Source organism: Cebidichthys violaceus, unplaced genomic scaffold, assembly GCF_023349555.1.
Source record: "Cebidichthys violaceus isolate CVI_PGR_0920_01 unplaced genomic scaffold, fCebVio1.0.p SCAF_15, whole genome shotgun sequence".
Lineage (NCBI taxonomy): Eukaryota > Metazoa > Chordata > Actinopteri > Perciformes > Stichaeidae > Cebidichthys > Cebidichthys violaceus.
Genome location: NW_027176318.1, coordinates 8,235,490 through 8,250,236, shown reverse-complemented (window position 1 = coordinate 8,250,236; position 14,747 = coordinate 8,235,490). Strand labels below are relative to the sequence as shown.

General features: G+C 42.6%; 1 protein-coding gene across 2 annotated transcripts in view; it reads left to right on the top strand.

Annotated features, from left to right (window-relative positions):
• sema5a (sema domain, seven thrombospondin repeats (type 1 and type 1-like), transmembrane domain (TM) and short cytoplasmic domain, (semaphorin) 5A) overlaps positions 1-14,747 on the top strand; it is a 109,670-nt gene that overhangs the window by 56,444 nt on the left and 38,479 nt on the right. For both annotated transcript variants that reach the window (XR_011102841.1, XM_068709818.1), the window contains exons 8-12: positions 935-1,220; positions 3,062-3,197; positions 8,057-8,261; positions 11,492-11,699; positions 13,392-13,509. Coding sequence is in view for 1 of the 2 variants with exons in the window: in XM_068709818.1 (XP_068565919.1) it covers positions 935-1,220; positions 3,062-3,197; positions 8,057-8,261; positions 11,492-11,699; positions 13,392-13,509 (953 nt within the window). In the remaining variant the exon portion in view is untranslated. The remainder of the gene's footprint in view (positions 1-934; positions 1,221-3,061; positions 3,198-8,056; positions 8,262-11,491; positions 11,700-13,391; positions 13,510-14,747) is intronic.

The following is a 14,747-nucleotide window of genomic DNA, read 5'->3' as shown; positions in this document are numbered from 1 at the left end:
GCATTTTATCAGTAAAAACTATTATTTATAAAGTTACTAAGCAACTAGAAAATCGTTATATTTGTGTCACCCTTTCTTTGAGGAGCATGAAATTGTGAAATTGTCAGAAATCAATGTATTTTTCCCTCAAAGTTCAGATGCGCTTCAAGCACAAACCTCCTCAGTGCAGATTGGAGAACTTCAGACAGCTTAAGGTGGCCAGCCTACAGAGGAGCGGGTCAATCAGTATCTTGTCAGCAAGTGACTTTTATCTGATTCACATTTAAGCTAAATTGAAAAAATAAATTAAAAGCCACCACATACATTGCTTTGCAGCAACCTTCTGGGAAAAGGTTTAATAACTAATTTTATGGCGAATTGATTTTTTTTTCTCCCTTCCGTCTCCCCCTGCACTGCCCTCCAAAGGTGCAGAGAAGAGGAGGGTTGAAATGAGGAGGGGGGGGGGGACACTTTCATTTAAGGGTGAATTAAATCACTGTCAGTGAGAATAAAGTATGCGGTTTAGATCAAATAATGTCATACATAAAAATGAACGCCATAGCTGTGACAGAGTCGTGGAGGTCGCGTGTTTCAGATGGGGTGAAAGCTATTACGCTACACCTGTTTTGGTCATTTCTCATCCTAACCTTTAGGTTTAGAGAGTGAAAAATGAGTTTTCTTATTACAGCACAACGCCATTAATAACATGGCCTGTAGTTATTAATCCTGATCACCTGCTGTTGTGTGGGCCTCACAAACCCCGCAAGTCAATCAGTCATAACACATACACATTCGCTCTCCCACTCACTCTTCCTCCCACCGCCTTAAATATTATTATTTCAGTATTTCTTCTTCCTCTCCCTACACTGCGTCTTTCTTTCAAAGCTTGCTTCATATTTTTTTCCTTCTTTCTCCCACTCATTTTTCTCGTCTCTTGCCACCTCTCCTTCAACAGAACCGAACTTCGTCTCCTCCTACGATATCGGCAACTTCACCTACTTCTTCTTCCGGGAAAATGCAGTGGAGCATGACTGTGGCCGAACGGTGTTTTCCCGCGCGGGGCGTGTTTGCAAGAACGACATCGGTGGCCGCTTCCTCCTGGAGGACACGTGGACCACCTTCATGAAGGCCAGGCTGAACTGCTCCCGACCGGGCGAAATACCCTTCAACTACAACGAGTTGCAGGGAACGTTTTACCTGCCTGAGCTGGAGCTGCTCTACGGTATTTTCACGACCAACGTGTGAGTAAAATGAGATTTTACAAAAGTACAATGACCATAATTACTAAAACACCTTCCTCTCTTCCTAATGTACTGACAAAATCTATGACAATAGGTTTACATCCACAATTGACTGTTAGCTAAACCTAGACCCCCTTAGTTACTGTTGCTACACCTTCCTGTTCTCAACACATTAAGTTTGCAATAATAAATGTGACAAGAATATGTATTAATTAATTTCAGACAGATTGATAAAAGAAGCTTTTCCTTTCTAGCCAGCAACTGCCTATTTTACTGACTGAACCCAGCAGATTTTATTAGCTGTAGATGGATAGCATATTAAACTGAGGTGAGCTCCATGGGCTCCAGCTGATTTTTCCCAGCTGACGTTTGGAACAAGTACCCTGTAAAAAAATAATTGTTGACGAATTACTTTCCCTTTCCACCTTGAGTGATTTTCGCAAATTGTTCCGTATTCCCTGAGTCCTTATTATGTTTGATTTTGTTTTGTAATTTGCATACAATAACAGAAATCCAGCCTTTGTAAATAAACAGTTTAGGTCAATTATCAATTGTTAGATTCTAACTTTTAAAAGTTGAAGTACTTTAAATCTATTTTCCACAGTCAGCCCAGTGCCACTGGTACATTTGACAGTCTGTATTGTTTACGTTGTAAAGAATGAACCAAAGTGAGATCCAGATGACACCAACTTCTATCATCTTATTTTTCCCTCATTTGTTCTTTTGAATGCATCTGTGGAATATAGCTTCATGTATAATTCACAGTGTTTTTGGCATCACATTGTCAGTTTTGTAAACAAACACACTTTGACTGCATTAGCTTGGCATGTGACCTTTTTGTAGCATGCTCACTGAGCATATCAAATTGAGTGATATGACAGTAAAGTTTACATGGCCAAGTGCATCTTAAATTGAATTTCCAGTAGAAATATCCACCTATAAACACTCAAACCAGTTAAGAGGATTGCTCATTGCAGTACCATCTGACATTTAAATCCCATGAAAAAAGCTTATCGTCACTTATTAGTGTGTGCACTGTATCATGCACATGGGGGTCGTAAGAGATGGGATGCATCCATGGATGAAAAGTATTATTTTCTATTTTCGCAAACATTATTTCCTCTTTTTGTCTCTCCATCTTTATTTTAATTTTGTTTTACTTTCCCATTCTCACACACACACACACACACACACACACACACACGCACGCACACACACACACGCACAGACCATTATTACTGTAAAAGCTGAGTAATCTATTCTTTATGGTCAATGCCTTCACATTGCTGAAAAAGAAGTCTTTTGAAGGGTATTGGAAACATTTCCCCCTGCAGGCACAGAGTCTAATGAACAGCCGCATAGGATTATAATTCACATCGCCCAAGTCTCTCAGTTTAAGTTGAGAGTTAATACTCTCATTCTTTACTCTCTCTTCAGAGAGCAGAGACCGGTACTTGTTGAAACTGACAGCTTAAAAAGTCAAAGCTGTATTTCAGGCCTGAGATCTGTACAGTTAATCAGACAGGCTGAACAGCTTAATTGTGTCCTGTGGCTGGATTTATAATCCAATAATGACGATCACTTATGCCAACGTCTGCGTCTGTCTGTCCGGTGTTTGATTTGTATTGTTGGCTAAGAGCAATACAAACACACAGAGGTCAGATTCACAAATACTGCACCAACAACATCTGGACAGAGTTTTCTACTTGTGCTATGGTGTCCTTTTTAAAATGCCTTTATCCAACTGTTCCTCTGTTTCTCCCTCACTCATCCATCATTCCTCTCACCCCCTTTGTTGGGTCTCTCTTCCCTTTTTTTTTGTTCCTGTTGCTGACATTTAGAAACAGCATTGCTGCATCTGCGGTGTGTGCCTTCAATCTCAGTGCCATATCACAGGTTTTCAACGGGCCCTTCAAGTACCAGGAGAACTCACGGTCAGCGTGGCTGCCCTACCCCAACCCCAACCCGGACTTTCAGGTAACAAAGCTGTACAGAGGAGCCCTGTTTCTTATTTGTTTGAACAGCAGAGAGACTACACAATTTATTTGTATTAAAAGATATTTCCATCTGGACCATTTTTGGATAGACCAAGAGCCCAACATTGGCAACACAACAGTCGCGCCGCTAGCATGGCGACGGTAGTTTATGAAGTGTGAGTTAAAGTTCAAAGCTGATCGTTAACGATCATTTGTTCATGCTTGAGGTGATTTAGACCCAACACACTGCTAAACAAGCCAAAATAGTATGTGTGGCTGGGTGCATGCCTAAGGAAATTTATGCATGTGGTGTGTTTGTGTGTTCGCCCTGATGAGCCTGCCTCAGATCTCCAGCAAGCTCTTGACTCTCATTAATTTCCTCTCTCATTGAATCATCTCGCACTCTATTCATAGACAGACACATTACGACCGCTCGTTAAATATTCCAGTGGTTTTTACAATGGCACAATCATTCCTTTAAGGTGTTTCATAGCCTCATTTTGTGAACTGTAGTCCCTTTCTATAAATACACTGTCCTTGTTTTGCACAAGTGGCACTTTATGTTTATACTCTGTCCTGAAACTCAGAGGGGCAACCAAGCAGTGCCAGGGCGCCTTATCCCAATTTTAGGCGCTGCTGTATACCGATGATACAGAGGGAATGTTTTATTAGCCGAAGTGCCTCTCCGTTGCAACGGGCTCAGCAGATAGTGAGGGAGCTAATCCACGCAGCTCAGGGATTGAATTCCCTCTGAGGTCTGGCTGCCAATGTGTGACACACACCTCACTTCCACACGTTTCCCATCACAGGCCCTCGATCATGTTTCCGTCAAGCCAGCAGCTGCATGAGCATCCGCGATGGCTGCTATCGAGAAGTCGCACACACATTATCTATAATGACACACTCATGCAGAAAAAAGGCCAAAAAAAGTGCTAGCTGTGGCAGTTTACTAAAAAAAAGTACATACCCATCTGTAACTTACAATGCGTCTCACCACCGTCATGCGTTCATATATCTACACGTCTGAAATTCACTTACCGTCAAGAAAACCAATTTCTTCTATCTGTTGATATATTTTTTTCTGCTCAGAATACTGTAGGTACATCACCAAGATGTTTTTATATACCATAGGCTTTTATGAGGCTGTTTTCCTCAAGGATAAACCGGGATCAGTTCTTCCGCTCCATCCGCACCTCTCCATTTAAGCTCGGGCACAATAGCTGCTCCTCACCGCTGGACCGATGCACACTTTATCTAGGTTTCAGTGACATCTTCATCAAGCATTTGTCAATGTTGGAGGATTAGATTTACGAGCGCAGGATTTATGGCCTGCCCATTTTTTTTCCCAGCCCTTTGCGCACACACACACACACACACACACACACACACATACACACACACACACACACACACACACACACATACACACACACACACACACACACACACAGCTACAGTCATGCAACATACACCTTGAGACCAGCACCTATAAACGCCACCAACCAAATACATATGTATTGTACACAAATACGCCCACATAAATAGAGGGTTGTTGATCACTGCCACATAGGGATAATTATCACTGTGAACTCATCACTCAACACACATGCAGACACAGACACTGGTCATTGATTGAGAGCTTAATTCCCCATCTGTCTGCAGAGAAAATCCCCCCATTTATTTGCGGATTGATCCTGCTGGGTTTATTCAGCCTACGAGTCATGTTCGTTGGGCGTTAGGAGCTAATACTGTCTCTGTGCTGTATAGGTTTTCTGTCACACTGCAATTGCTTACTGTACAAACACATTCATTGTCAAGCTCCATGTGCAGAACAATATGGTAAATACGGCACCTTTTATGTGGATGTCCAATCAGTGTTGATGGTAAATGTCGTCAATTGAAGCAATACATTATTCTGGGTGTGCTGTATTGACAGGGTAAGCTGATTTCTCCTGCTCGGGGTACCAGCATGCATTGCACACAAGCTTCTGTTTGACGTTGTCTCGCGCGCACGTGAGGAGCTGCTTAATTTGTGCACAAACTTTAAACTCTACTGTACATTCACTTAATGTCACCGCTAAACTGAAACTCTTCTCTGCTCCGATCGCTCTCTCTTGTCTGTTCACACTGCATCACTCTCTCTCTCTCGCTCCACCACACACACACACACACACACACACACACACACACACACACATTATAGTTCTGGCTCCGCTCTTGTCCAAATGAGCTACGTTACTCTAACAACAACCAGTCGGTGTTTGATCTCTGTGGCAGAGGTTCTGGAGGGTCTCTGCCAGCCATATAATCCCCGCTGCAGCCTTGGCCTCTCCGCTGCAGTTCTTTGTCCTTATACTCTGACTTGAATAATGGCGGCTGATTATCCAAGTCAGGCAAAACACTGTCAAATGTATTCTCGTCCATAACACCCTCTGCACGCATATTGAATCGAACAAGGTAGTTCTCATTTAGAGCGGCATGGAGCACACCCCTTGGCTACCCTGAGAAATCCAAGCTGAAATAGCAGCCTGTAATTCTTACTTGCACCCAGCTACGCTACTGTCACGTCATACACCTACGCTGGATGCAGGAACAGAACAACAGATTCAAACTCAGCTTTCAGCGTCAATACGGCACACACTGAGGAATTTATTGATTAAATAGACTACTTTTACCGTCAACACTATGATATACATAAAAGGTGCCAAATGTCCCCTTTAAGTTAGAGAAAATGTTGTTGTGTTAGATATTTTAACTGAAGCAAACAAGAGGTGTCAGTTTTCTGTGCTTTCTTTCAGCTTAACATATGATTATTTGGAGCCAAAACTGATGAACTTTTCTAACCAGATCACGGGTGATGGAATATTTAACGATCTAGGGAGGATTTTCAACAAAAGCCCATTTGGCAAAAACATGCTGTAATACAACCATATTTCTCAGAGGCACTTATCATCCTGGCAGAGCACAGTGCGCTGACAATGATCACGACAGCTGAGTGTTGGATGGGCCCTCAGCCAAATGATGGTTCTGTCCCTCACCTTGGCTGTACCGAGGAAATCACCACATCCGTCTCTTTGTACATTCACAGATGTCATAGACCCTCACTGGTCACATGCAAGGACAAACCACAGAAGGAAACCTTAGACATATGTTATTATATAGCCCTCAGCACACACACATACACACACACACACACACACACACACACACACACACACACACTACTCATTTTTGCACAGAGAGAAAGAGGCACATAAGCAGCACATACACAAAGTGTTGCATTTCCCTGTCCTTCAGGGTTTTAATTTCCCAACTCCTGATGTGCCGAGGGCGCTGATCCGTTGCCTATCCCGGGGAAGCCCGCCACGATTCTCATCCGTCAGCCCACAGAAGGCCAGGGATTGATCTGTATAAAGTGTCCATGCATTTGCTACCGTAGCTATTCAGCAGGAACTAATCGCCACCCAAGGTCCAGTCTCAGCTTAGTACAACGAGGCTGCGTACGGTTAGCCTGGAGCAAATCCGTGCAGTGCATCTGCAAATCTATGTTCAAAACAAAAACCGTACCAGTCATTTGGGTCAGCGTAATTGTAGAGCTTGGCTTATTTTTGTTTTCTCTTCTCTGTATCGTGGAGTAGGCCGTATTCTTTGTGGATGGAGCCTCAATCCACAATCCTCCTGACCCCAGCCAGGGACCTCTTTCCCTGAGAAGGACATGCATGGTTAGCTTAACTGATCCAGCTCTGCCTCAGCTGGACTGGCTTTGTGCCACATTTAGTCTCTTTCTGCTTTTTTGGGAGAAAAAATGCTCTACATTCCCACCCTTAAAAGCATGAATATTGTTACTGGACAGCAACAATGTGCTTCAAAATGTTGCAATTTTATATGCTGTATAATTAGCAATATTAAAAAATGCCAAAGATCCCTTCATATTAAGTTTCCTAGAAGAAAAGAAAAACACCTAAAAATATGAACACATTATATTGTTAAAACACATTTATAAACCTGCAGTATCACACAAATGAAGCTCTATATTGGACTGTGTAACATTTCTCTCTTTTAACTCCCATTTGGAGACAGTTCATTTTATTGAGCTCGTTTTCATATATAAAGTTGGGGAAATGTCTAACATATTAGATATTTCACATTATGACAGAGCGCTGCGGCACTGACTCTGCTTCAGTTGAAAAACTCTACTGGGACACAGAACGAGAACTTACAGTGAACAGTACCTGATAAAACCAAATGAATTTGTAACAATGAAATCTCTCTATTTATATAAGATACTTCTGTTTTCTTCTTCCTCTGTTACTGGACTGTTTTCTAGGCAGATTGTGTTTTTTTTTTGTGAAAGTCAGAGTCTGTTTGAGTGATATTGCAAAATATGCTTTTTTTTCTGTAATTATAAATAACAATAATGAAGCTCTGAAGATAATAAAACATTTTTTAGATTTCAGCTTATTTTTGGGGTAGAAAAAAGAGCAATCAGAGACATTACTATTGGTGCCAACAAAACTCACCAGCAATATATATATATATATATGCATATGAGGAAAAATCAAATAAAAGATCTAACTACCTGCTCAGTCAAACATTCATTCAGTCGTCTTCCATCTGCCGCGGTGTATTGACTACAAAGCCTGGAGGTCGTGAGGATAGCAAACCATCACAATGAGGCTGCAATCGACTTTAAAGCCTTGTTCATTTAATCATTCAATCCCTCTCTTTTCTCATCTCTGGTGGTACTTCTGGACAAAAAAAATGAAGCATATTAACGTGGCTTTTCATCCCAAAGAGCTTGGAGCTTGTATTAATGTAGTCAGTCCATCATTTTCTGCTCTGTATTCCCCGCATCCACAGTGCGGCACCATTGACTCTGGCTCCTACGTGAACCTGACTGAAAGAAACCTGCAGGACGCTCAGAAGTTTTTGCTGATGCATGAGGTGGTCCAACCCGTGGTTCCTGTGCCCTACTTCATGGAGGACAACGTGCGCTTCACTCATGTTGCGGTGGATGTGGTGCAGGGGAAAGACATGCTTTTTCACATCATATACTTGGCTACGGGTGAGTTCTTCTTAATATGTGTATGCATTGTGTTTGACTTAGACCTTGAGACAGTATTTGTGTCTTTATTCTCTACACATTATTGTCTCTTTTTTTATTCATTGGCATATTTGTTGGGTGCTTGCATATGCTGTCTGAAATGTTTTGACTTCTTAATGATCCTGAAAACGTATGTATCAATCCCCTTCTTAATATTTACGACGGGGTCCTACATAACCACATAATTTCCTTATTTAGTTATCTCACAAATGAGATTTTTGTATTAGTTTCAAAGGTTTGATATGGGGGGCGGGGGGCTGATGTCATGTACTTCAGGGCACCAATCAGGATCAGTGGATGTGAGTGGAGCAGTGAGAGCTTCTGCTCCTCGCTCACGGAGCTGTTCATACCCTCCTATCCCCCCGTTGAAAGCCGCTCCAGGCCGCTCCGCTCGATAACGCTCCGCGCTCAACTCAGATTTCACCTCGCTCCACTCAAATTGCTCACCGCTCGCTTCTCAGCTTCCTTTTGAAATTACTTTGTGAACTCCATTGTCGAGGTTGCAACAGCCGATTTCTGTCAGAAAATAGTGTGGGTGCGCCATACACAGATGCATTCTGGGTCGGGCTCGGGCATGCTTCGGGCTCATGGTGTGAGTGGTAGGTACTGGAGCGGGACAGAGAGAAAATGTGAAGCTCCAACTTCTAAGAAAATCTGCTCTGTGCTCCTAACGGTTGTGCTCCCCGCTTGTTCGCGCTCCACTCACATGCTCTGATCAGGATTCAAACCTACACAGTCTTGGAGCAGCAAATTAGCATAGATTAGCATTTCAGGAGAGTTAAACTCTTAATGAGTAATATCTAACACAGCTTTGTAAATTTAAGCCTGAATTCTTACTTATATTGTCATGAATATTGATTGTTTTTTATAGAATACTTTAAAAAAAATCTAAAATACGTTTTCTGGGGGCTTTAAGTCGTTTGAAGTTCAGGCATTGGAAATAAGGAAAACCTGTAAGAATAATGAAACCAATAGATCTGTACTTCTGAGGAGGCTTCAAAGCTTTGTCTTCTGACCCAAGTTTGATAACTCTTCCCTTCCATATGTTCTCCATATGCACTGACAGAACACACGCATGTCACATCGCATATCACTCCCATGCAATCCCTCACTAAGATATCGAAACAGCCAACAGCCATGTGACAAAAGAAAACAGACGGGTAATTAATAACACACACGTACAGCTCTCACTTTACCCTTCCTCGTTTTCCCTGTCTGAACTGCATGGCACCACCTGTTTATCAGTAGACTGTTTGATCACGCCGGTGTGACAATATGTGATGTTATTTGGCAAAGTGCTAAAAACAGTATCAGCTAGACACCAGATACACACCCACGTTTGGTGTCTGTGCTCTATTATGATATAACACACAATATGGATTATATGCTGGTGTACTGAACAGAATTTGAACGTAGCGACCCACTTCACTGTGCTAATATACCATAGTTCCCCTGGGAAATGTCAACATGATCTTCCTGTTGTTAGTCAGTGTTATTTTAGGATATCACACTTGCAAGCACACACTCTCTCTCTCACACACACACACACACACACAGACACACACGCACACATACACAAACTGTTCCAGATCACTGGCTCTATGCTTGGCATCTCCCTCAAAAACTCCCCTCTCATTGTTTGTATGGTGCTGTGATCAATGTAGCGTCGGACCAGAGCTGCCCACACTGCAAGTTCCCTAGACACTAACCAGACGCTAATGAAAACATCTGAAACCCTGCCAAGGCCATTGGGTAGCGCACATACTGTACCTAATCACATGCTATTATTAACGCCTAAAAGCACCCTGCTCATTGGGGCCATTGTGGAAAACCTAATAGCTCCAACTGTGGGTCCAAAGATGTCAAGGTGTAGGGTTATTTTGTTCAAACATGTGGCTAGCAGGAAATGTACCCTTCCTCGTTATTCAGCCCTCATTAGTAATTTCAGCCCTGCGGCAACATTTTCTCTTGCAGTTAACATGAACAGATTTCAATTAAATCCAAAAGATTTCCTTGAAGTTCCTGGTTTCTAACCAATTGTGAAACTCTACGTTGGTGAAGGTACCTGCCTTGGGAGAAAAAAATAATTATTACTTACTCATTTGGTATCACTCATTAAAAAAAGTAATTACATCAACACATGGAGGATTCCAAAGGGAGAAATTATAAGATAAGAATAGCTATATTTTGTTGCAGAAGCACAAAGACAGAGAGGTACAAATTAATTGAGAAATATTTATAGAATAAATGTTGTATATACAGTATAATTGCATGTAAGTATTTAGTTAGCATCATCATAGCTTATCCTTAGCCATCGTTGGCACACAGCTCTTCAGAAGTCCCGTGCTCACAGTGAGCTTCAGCGCTCTCACACTGTCCAACTGTGAACAAAACTGTGATTTCCTGAATGTGGCTTACCAGCGGCAAACATTATCAGGCTTGCTAAGAAGCTAGATATCCACCCTCCATTAAATTAGCAAACAGGTCAAATCTCCAATTGTCAAAATAGTAATACTTGAAATGGTAATCACATTACTTTAACGCGTCACTAAGTAATGTGTTCCCGTCCTCCGCTGCTTAGGGCAATACTTAACTTTCACATTCCTGACTTTGAAATGGTGTATTAACAATTCACCCTTATTTCCTTGGCATTACTGTGCACCTAATTACTTCTTCTTCACCCAGCAGATTGCATGTATGAGAGATTTTTTGCCCCCAACTTCGTCTCACAGGGCCTACCTTACATAAAATTAGGGTCAGGACGCATTCGCAATGGCATGGGTTTCCACACTTTTCTCTTTCAGAACTACAAGGTGGTTTCTTCCCCTGGAATATCCCTTCAAAGAAAAGCCAGAGATCATGTATTCATGTGCCATACAGTACCAGTTCCCTGGTTGCATATACAGCACTGCATTTTGACGACATAACTAAGCTTGACAAGCCAGCCACCACCAGTCTTATTTCAGAACCTCTCTGTTAGGATGATTGTTGTGTGGTTCACACTGAGTTCACATTAGCTTGTGTGCAGTTTTGCTCATCCGAGATGTATTTTTTGTTGTTTTTTCCCATATCAAACTCTCTGCTCTTGATACCCTGCCTCTCTACTACTTCACCTTTTTTCTCGAGCAGATCAACAACCGCCTTCCTCTTTGTGACCAAATTCTCTCTCTTCCCCCCTCTTTCTCTTCCAGATTACGGCACTATCAGGAAAGTGCTTTCCCCTCTCAATCAGTCCACGGGGAGCTGCCTGTTGGAGGAGATCGAGTTGTTCCCGCCCAGGAAGAGACAGCCGATCCGAAGCCTGCTGATCCTGCACAGCCGCAGTGAGCTTTATGTGGGTGTAAGAGACCAGGTCATCAAGATCCCGCTTAAGAGATGCAGCTACCACAAGAGCAGAGAGTGAGTACATGCACAAAGCAGCACCGTTAATCTCAATGGAAACTGTCAAAAATGTGCAAATGTGTACCCAACAAAGTTTTAAAGCTCCCCTTTTCCATAAGATGCTCTTTATCTTAGAGGGCCAGGCCTGTGTGTCGGTAGGGGGCTTTTGCTGATATTTAAAACCCTGTAAATCAGCTTTTGTCTGGGCCACTGGAGGTGCCCACAGCTGCCCTCCATCCGTCTGTCTCACTGTCTTTCCCTCGTCGTCATCGAACCGTGCGTTTTGTGCCTCGCGTACACAGTTCTCTTGCCGCTGTGTGTGTGTTTAGCAGATATATTGACTTTCTGTCTGTCTGCAAGACGCTCCGTCAAGGCATAAATATCAGCGAACAAAAACCCGAGACAGAGGCTGGGGTGTCGAGACTCACCACGAGATTGGGATCCCATCCATCATCGCACGCAGAAAAGAATCACACCTGCATTCCTTATCTCTCGCACAATGAGCTGTTATTGGAATGCACAGAAGAGTTAGGCACCATATTACAGCTGTGGCTCTGTGATATATGCGGCAGCCATCATGGCACTTCATTATCTTTTTCCTTTTTTTCCTTTTTAAGAAAGTGTGAGAGAGTTAAAGAGAGTCCGAAAACAAACAAAGCGGATAAAAGACATTAAACCATGCACACAGACTGGCAGCTAGGAGTTACTGGCTTCATCACTGATAGGTCTTTGAGGTTTACCTGCTTCTTATAAAAGAAGAAGGCTCACTGAAGGGTGGTGTACAATCTGCAAGGCCCGTAAGGCCCCCTGAAAGACAAGTATTATCTTGTTCTTTCTCCCTTTCATTTTTTCGCTGCTGTCGTCACCCCTGATATCCTTGTCGGTGAAGATACATAATGTTCTGCTTTTCGTTAGTCACCCAGACGCTATGTCAGCCACCTTGTGTGTTCGCTAGATTGTGTGCCGGCAAGCCGTTTGCCTTTCTGCATTTTCACAAGGATGGATGCATCTGATCTTGTGCCCTTGCACTTGTGTTTGTGTCTGTGCTCAGCTCATTGTTATAAAACCCACAGACAACTTAAGTTACCTATCACTAGGGGCATGTCGGGCTCCGTCGATGCTTGTGGCTCAGAGATATGTCATTGTGCCGTCACCGCAGACTCGTATTTGCATGAAAAGAGTAACATCAGGCTTTTTATTGCACTCCGTAAACCACCTGAAGCAGATGCGGCAAAGACAGAACCCGCTATCTTTGCTACCGTATCCTCACAGTGAATCTTTGTTGAGCTGATAAGGCATTTGAGTCAGAAATGTATGTGTGTGTGTACGCGAGCTCAAAACTATAATCCTGGTGCTTGGCTGCAGATTACCTGAGAAATCAGTCAGCACATTGTGTTAAGACATGATTTTAGGACGCTGATCCAATGTAAGCATTGTAGAGAATTGCAAGACGCTTATTAACATTTTTCTCCTGCCTTTGCTTATCTCTTTCTTCTTCTCTGTCACTTGAGGAGCTTCTCTCCTCCCTCTCTTTTATGGTAATTTGCTTTGTGCTCACCTCTTTTTCTACACCTCTACACGTCTTTCTTCTTTCCTCTTGCTCCTTCTCTCTTTTGCCACTCTCTTCATAGTGTCTTGTCACAATACAGAGATATCTGTTTTCACTGGTTAATAAAAGCCCATTAAAAGTGAACTTTATTGTCCTTCCAGAGCTTGCGTCGGAGCCAGGGACCCATACTGTGGTTGGGACCTGTTGTTGAAGAAATGCACCACGCTGGAGGAAAGTGTCAGGATGAGCCAATGGGAGCAGAGCATCACGAAATGCCCTGTGAGTGTCCCTGAGCTGCTGCCTGACCTGTACATACCTCATTGTAGTTCACTTTGCTGTCTCTACTTTGAAACTTTAAAGTTAGGTAGAATACTCAATTATCCTTACTCTGCCTTCATGGTCGCTCTCCCCTCCACATGAATTTAACACTCACATTCATCGTTGTTCCTCTCCTTTGAAAGCTGCAGCCTGCTCTGTATTCTTTCCATACGCTCACTTAGAAGCACCGTCCTCTAAAACCAGCTCGAGAAACATATCTTCGCTAAAAAAAGGCATCTTGGGACTGAACAACTTGACTTTAAGGGAGCGACATGTAGCCCGGGAGTGATCCAGAGCGCTGCCTCAATCATTCACCTCTGACTGCTTGTTCATTAGCAAAATAGCTCTTCCTTTTATTTTAACATGCACCACATTTTGGAGCAGTATAAAGGGGCCGGCAGCTCTGCTCTTTTTCTGACATTTTCAAGCCAGTCACAGCGGAGAGTGCTGTGTGCCTACATGCCCTTTTATGTGGCTTCATGTTCAGAAGAATATTTGGCAGTCAAGCCACTGAGCAGCACCCAGTGGCATCTGTCAGCAGAGCTCTGGCAGAAACACTGCATTCTCATATGCATTCAGATATATAAATGGACACACACAATTATACATGCATATGCGCATAAGCAGACACACATATTCTAATATAGCAAAGTCACAACTGGTTGCAGCTCAAAAATAATTCTTATGTCAGAGGCTCCCTCAGCCATTCAGAGTATTTCTGTAGTCATTACTTAGCATAAAGACTGGAAACAGGGGGGAAACACCTCTATCCAAAGATTAAGAAATCTGCGTACCAGCACTTATAAAGCTCACTTAAAACTTGTCATTTTTACAACCAGAGTTTTTGTACGGAGTAAATAGACCATATATTAAGCTATGTGTTAACTGAGCTCTAGAGGTGCTGGTAGATGTTTCTTCATGCTAAGCTAACTGTCTCTAAACTATTTAAATGCAGGCTTTGATTAAAGACAATGTCAATGTTTCTCGCAGCAGTGTTGTCACCAATCCTTTAGTTTTGATGTATTTTCATGTGGCCACATACCACTGCCCACACTAGTAATGGAATATGTATTTACCCACTTAAACCTTGGTCTAAGCAGATCCAATCCATTTAGAGTGAGCATGAATTAACTTTGGCGGTAATCACTTTGTATTCTGACAGAGATAAATGGCTTTAGAATAGGGCATGTGTAGCTGGA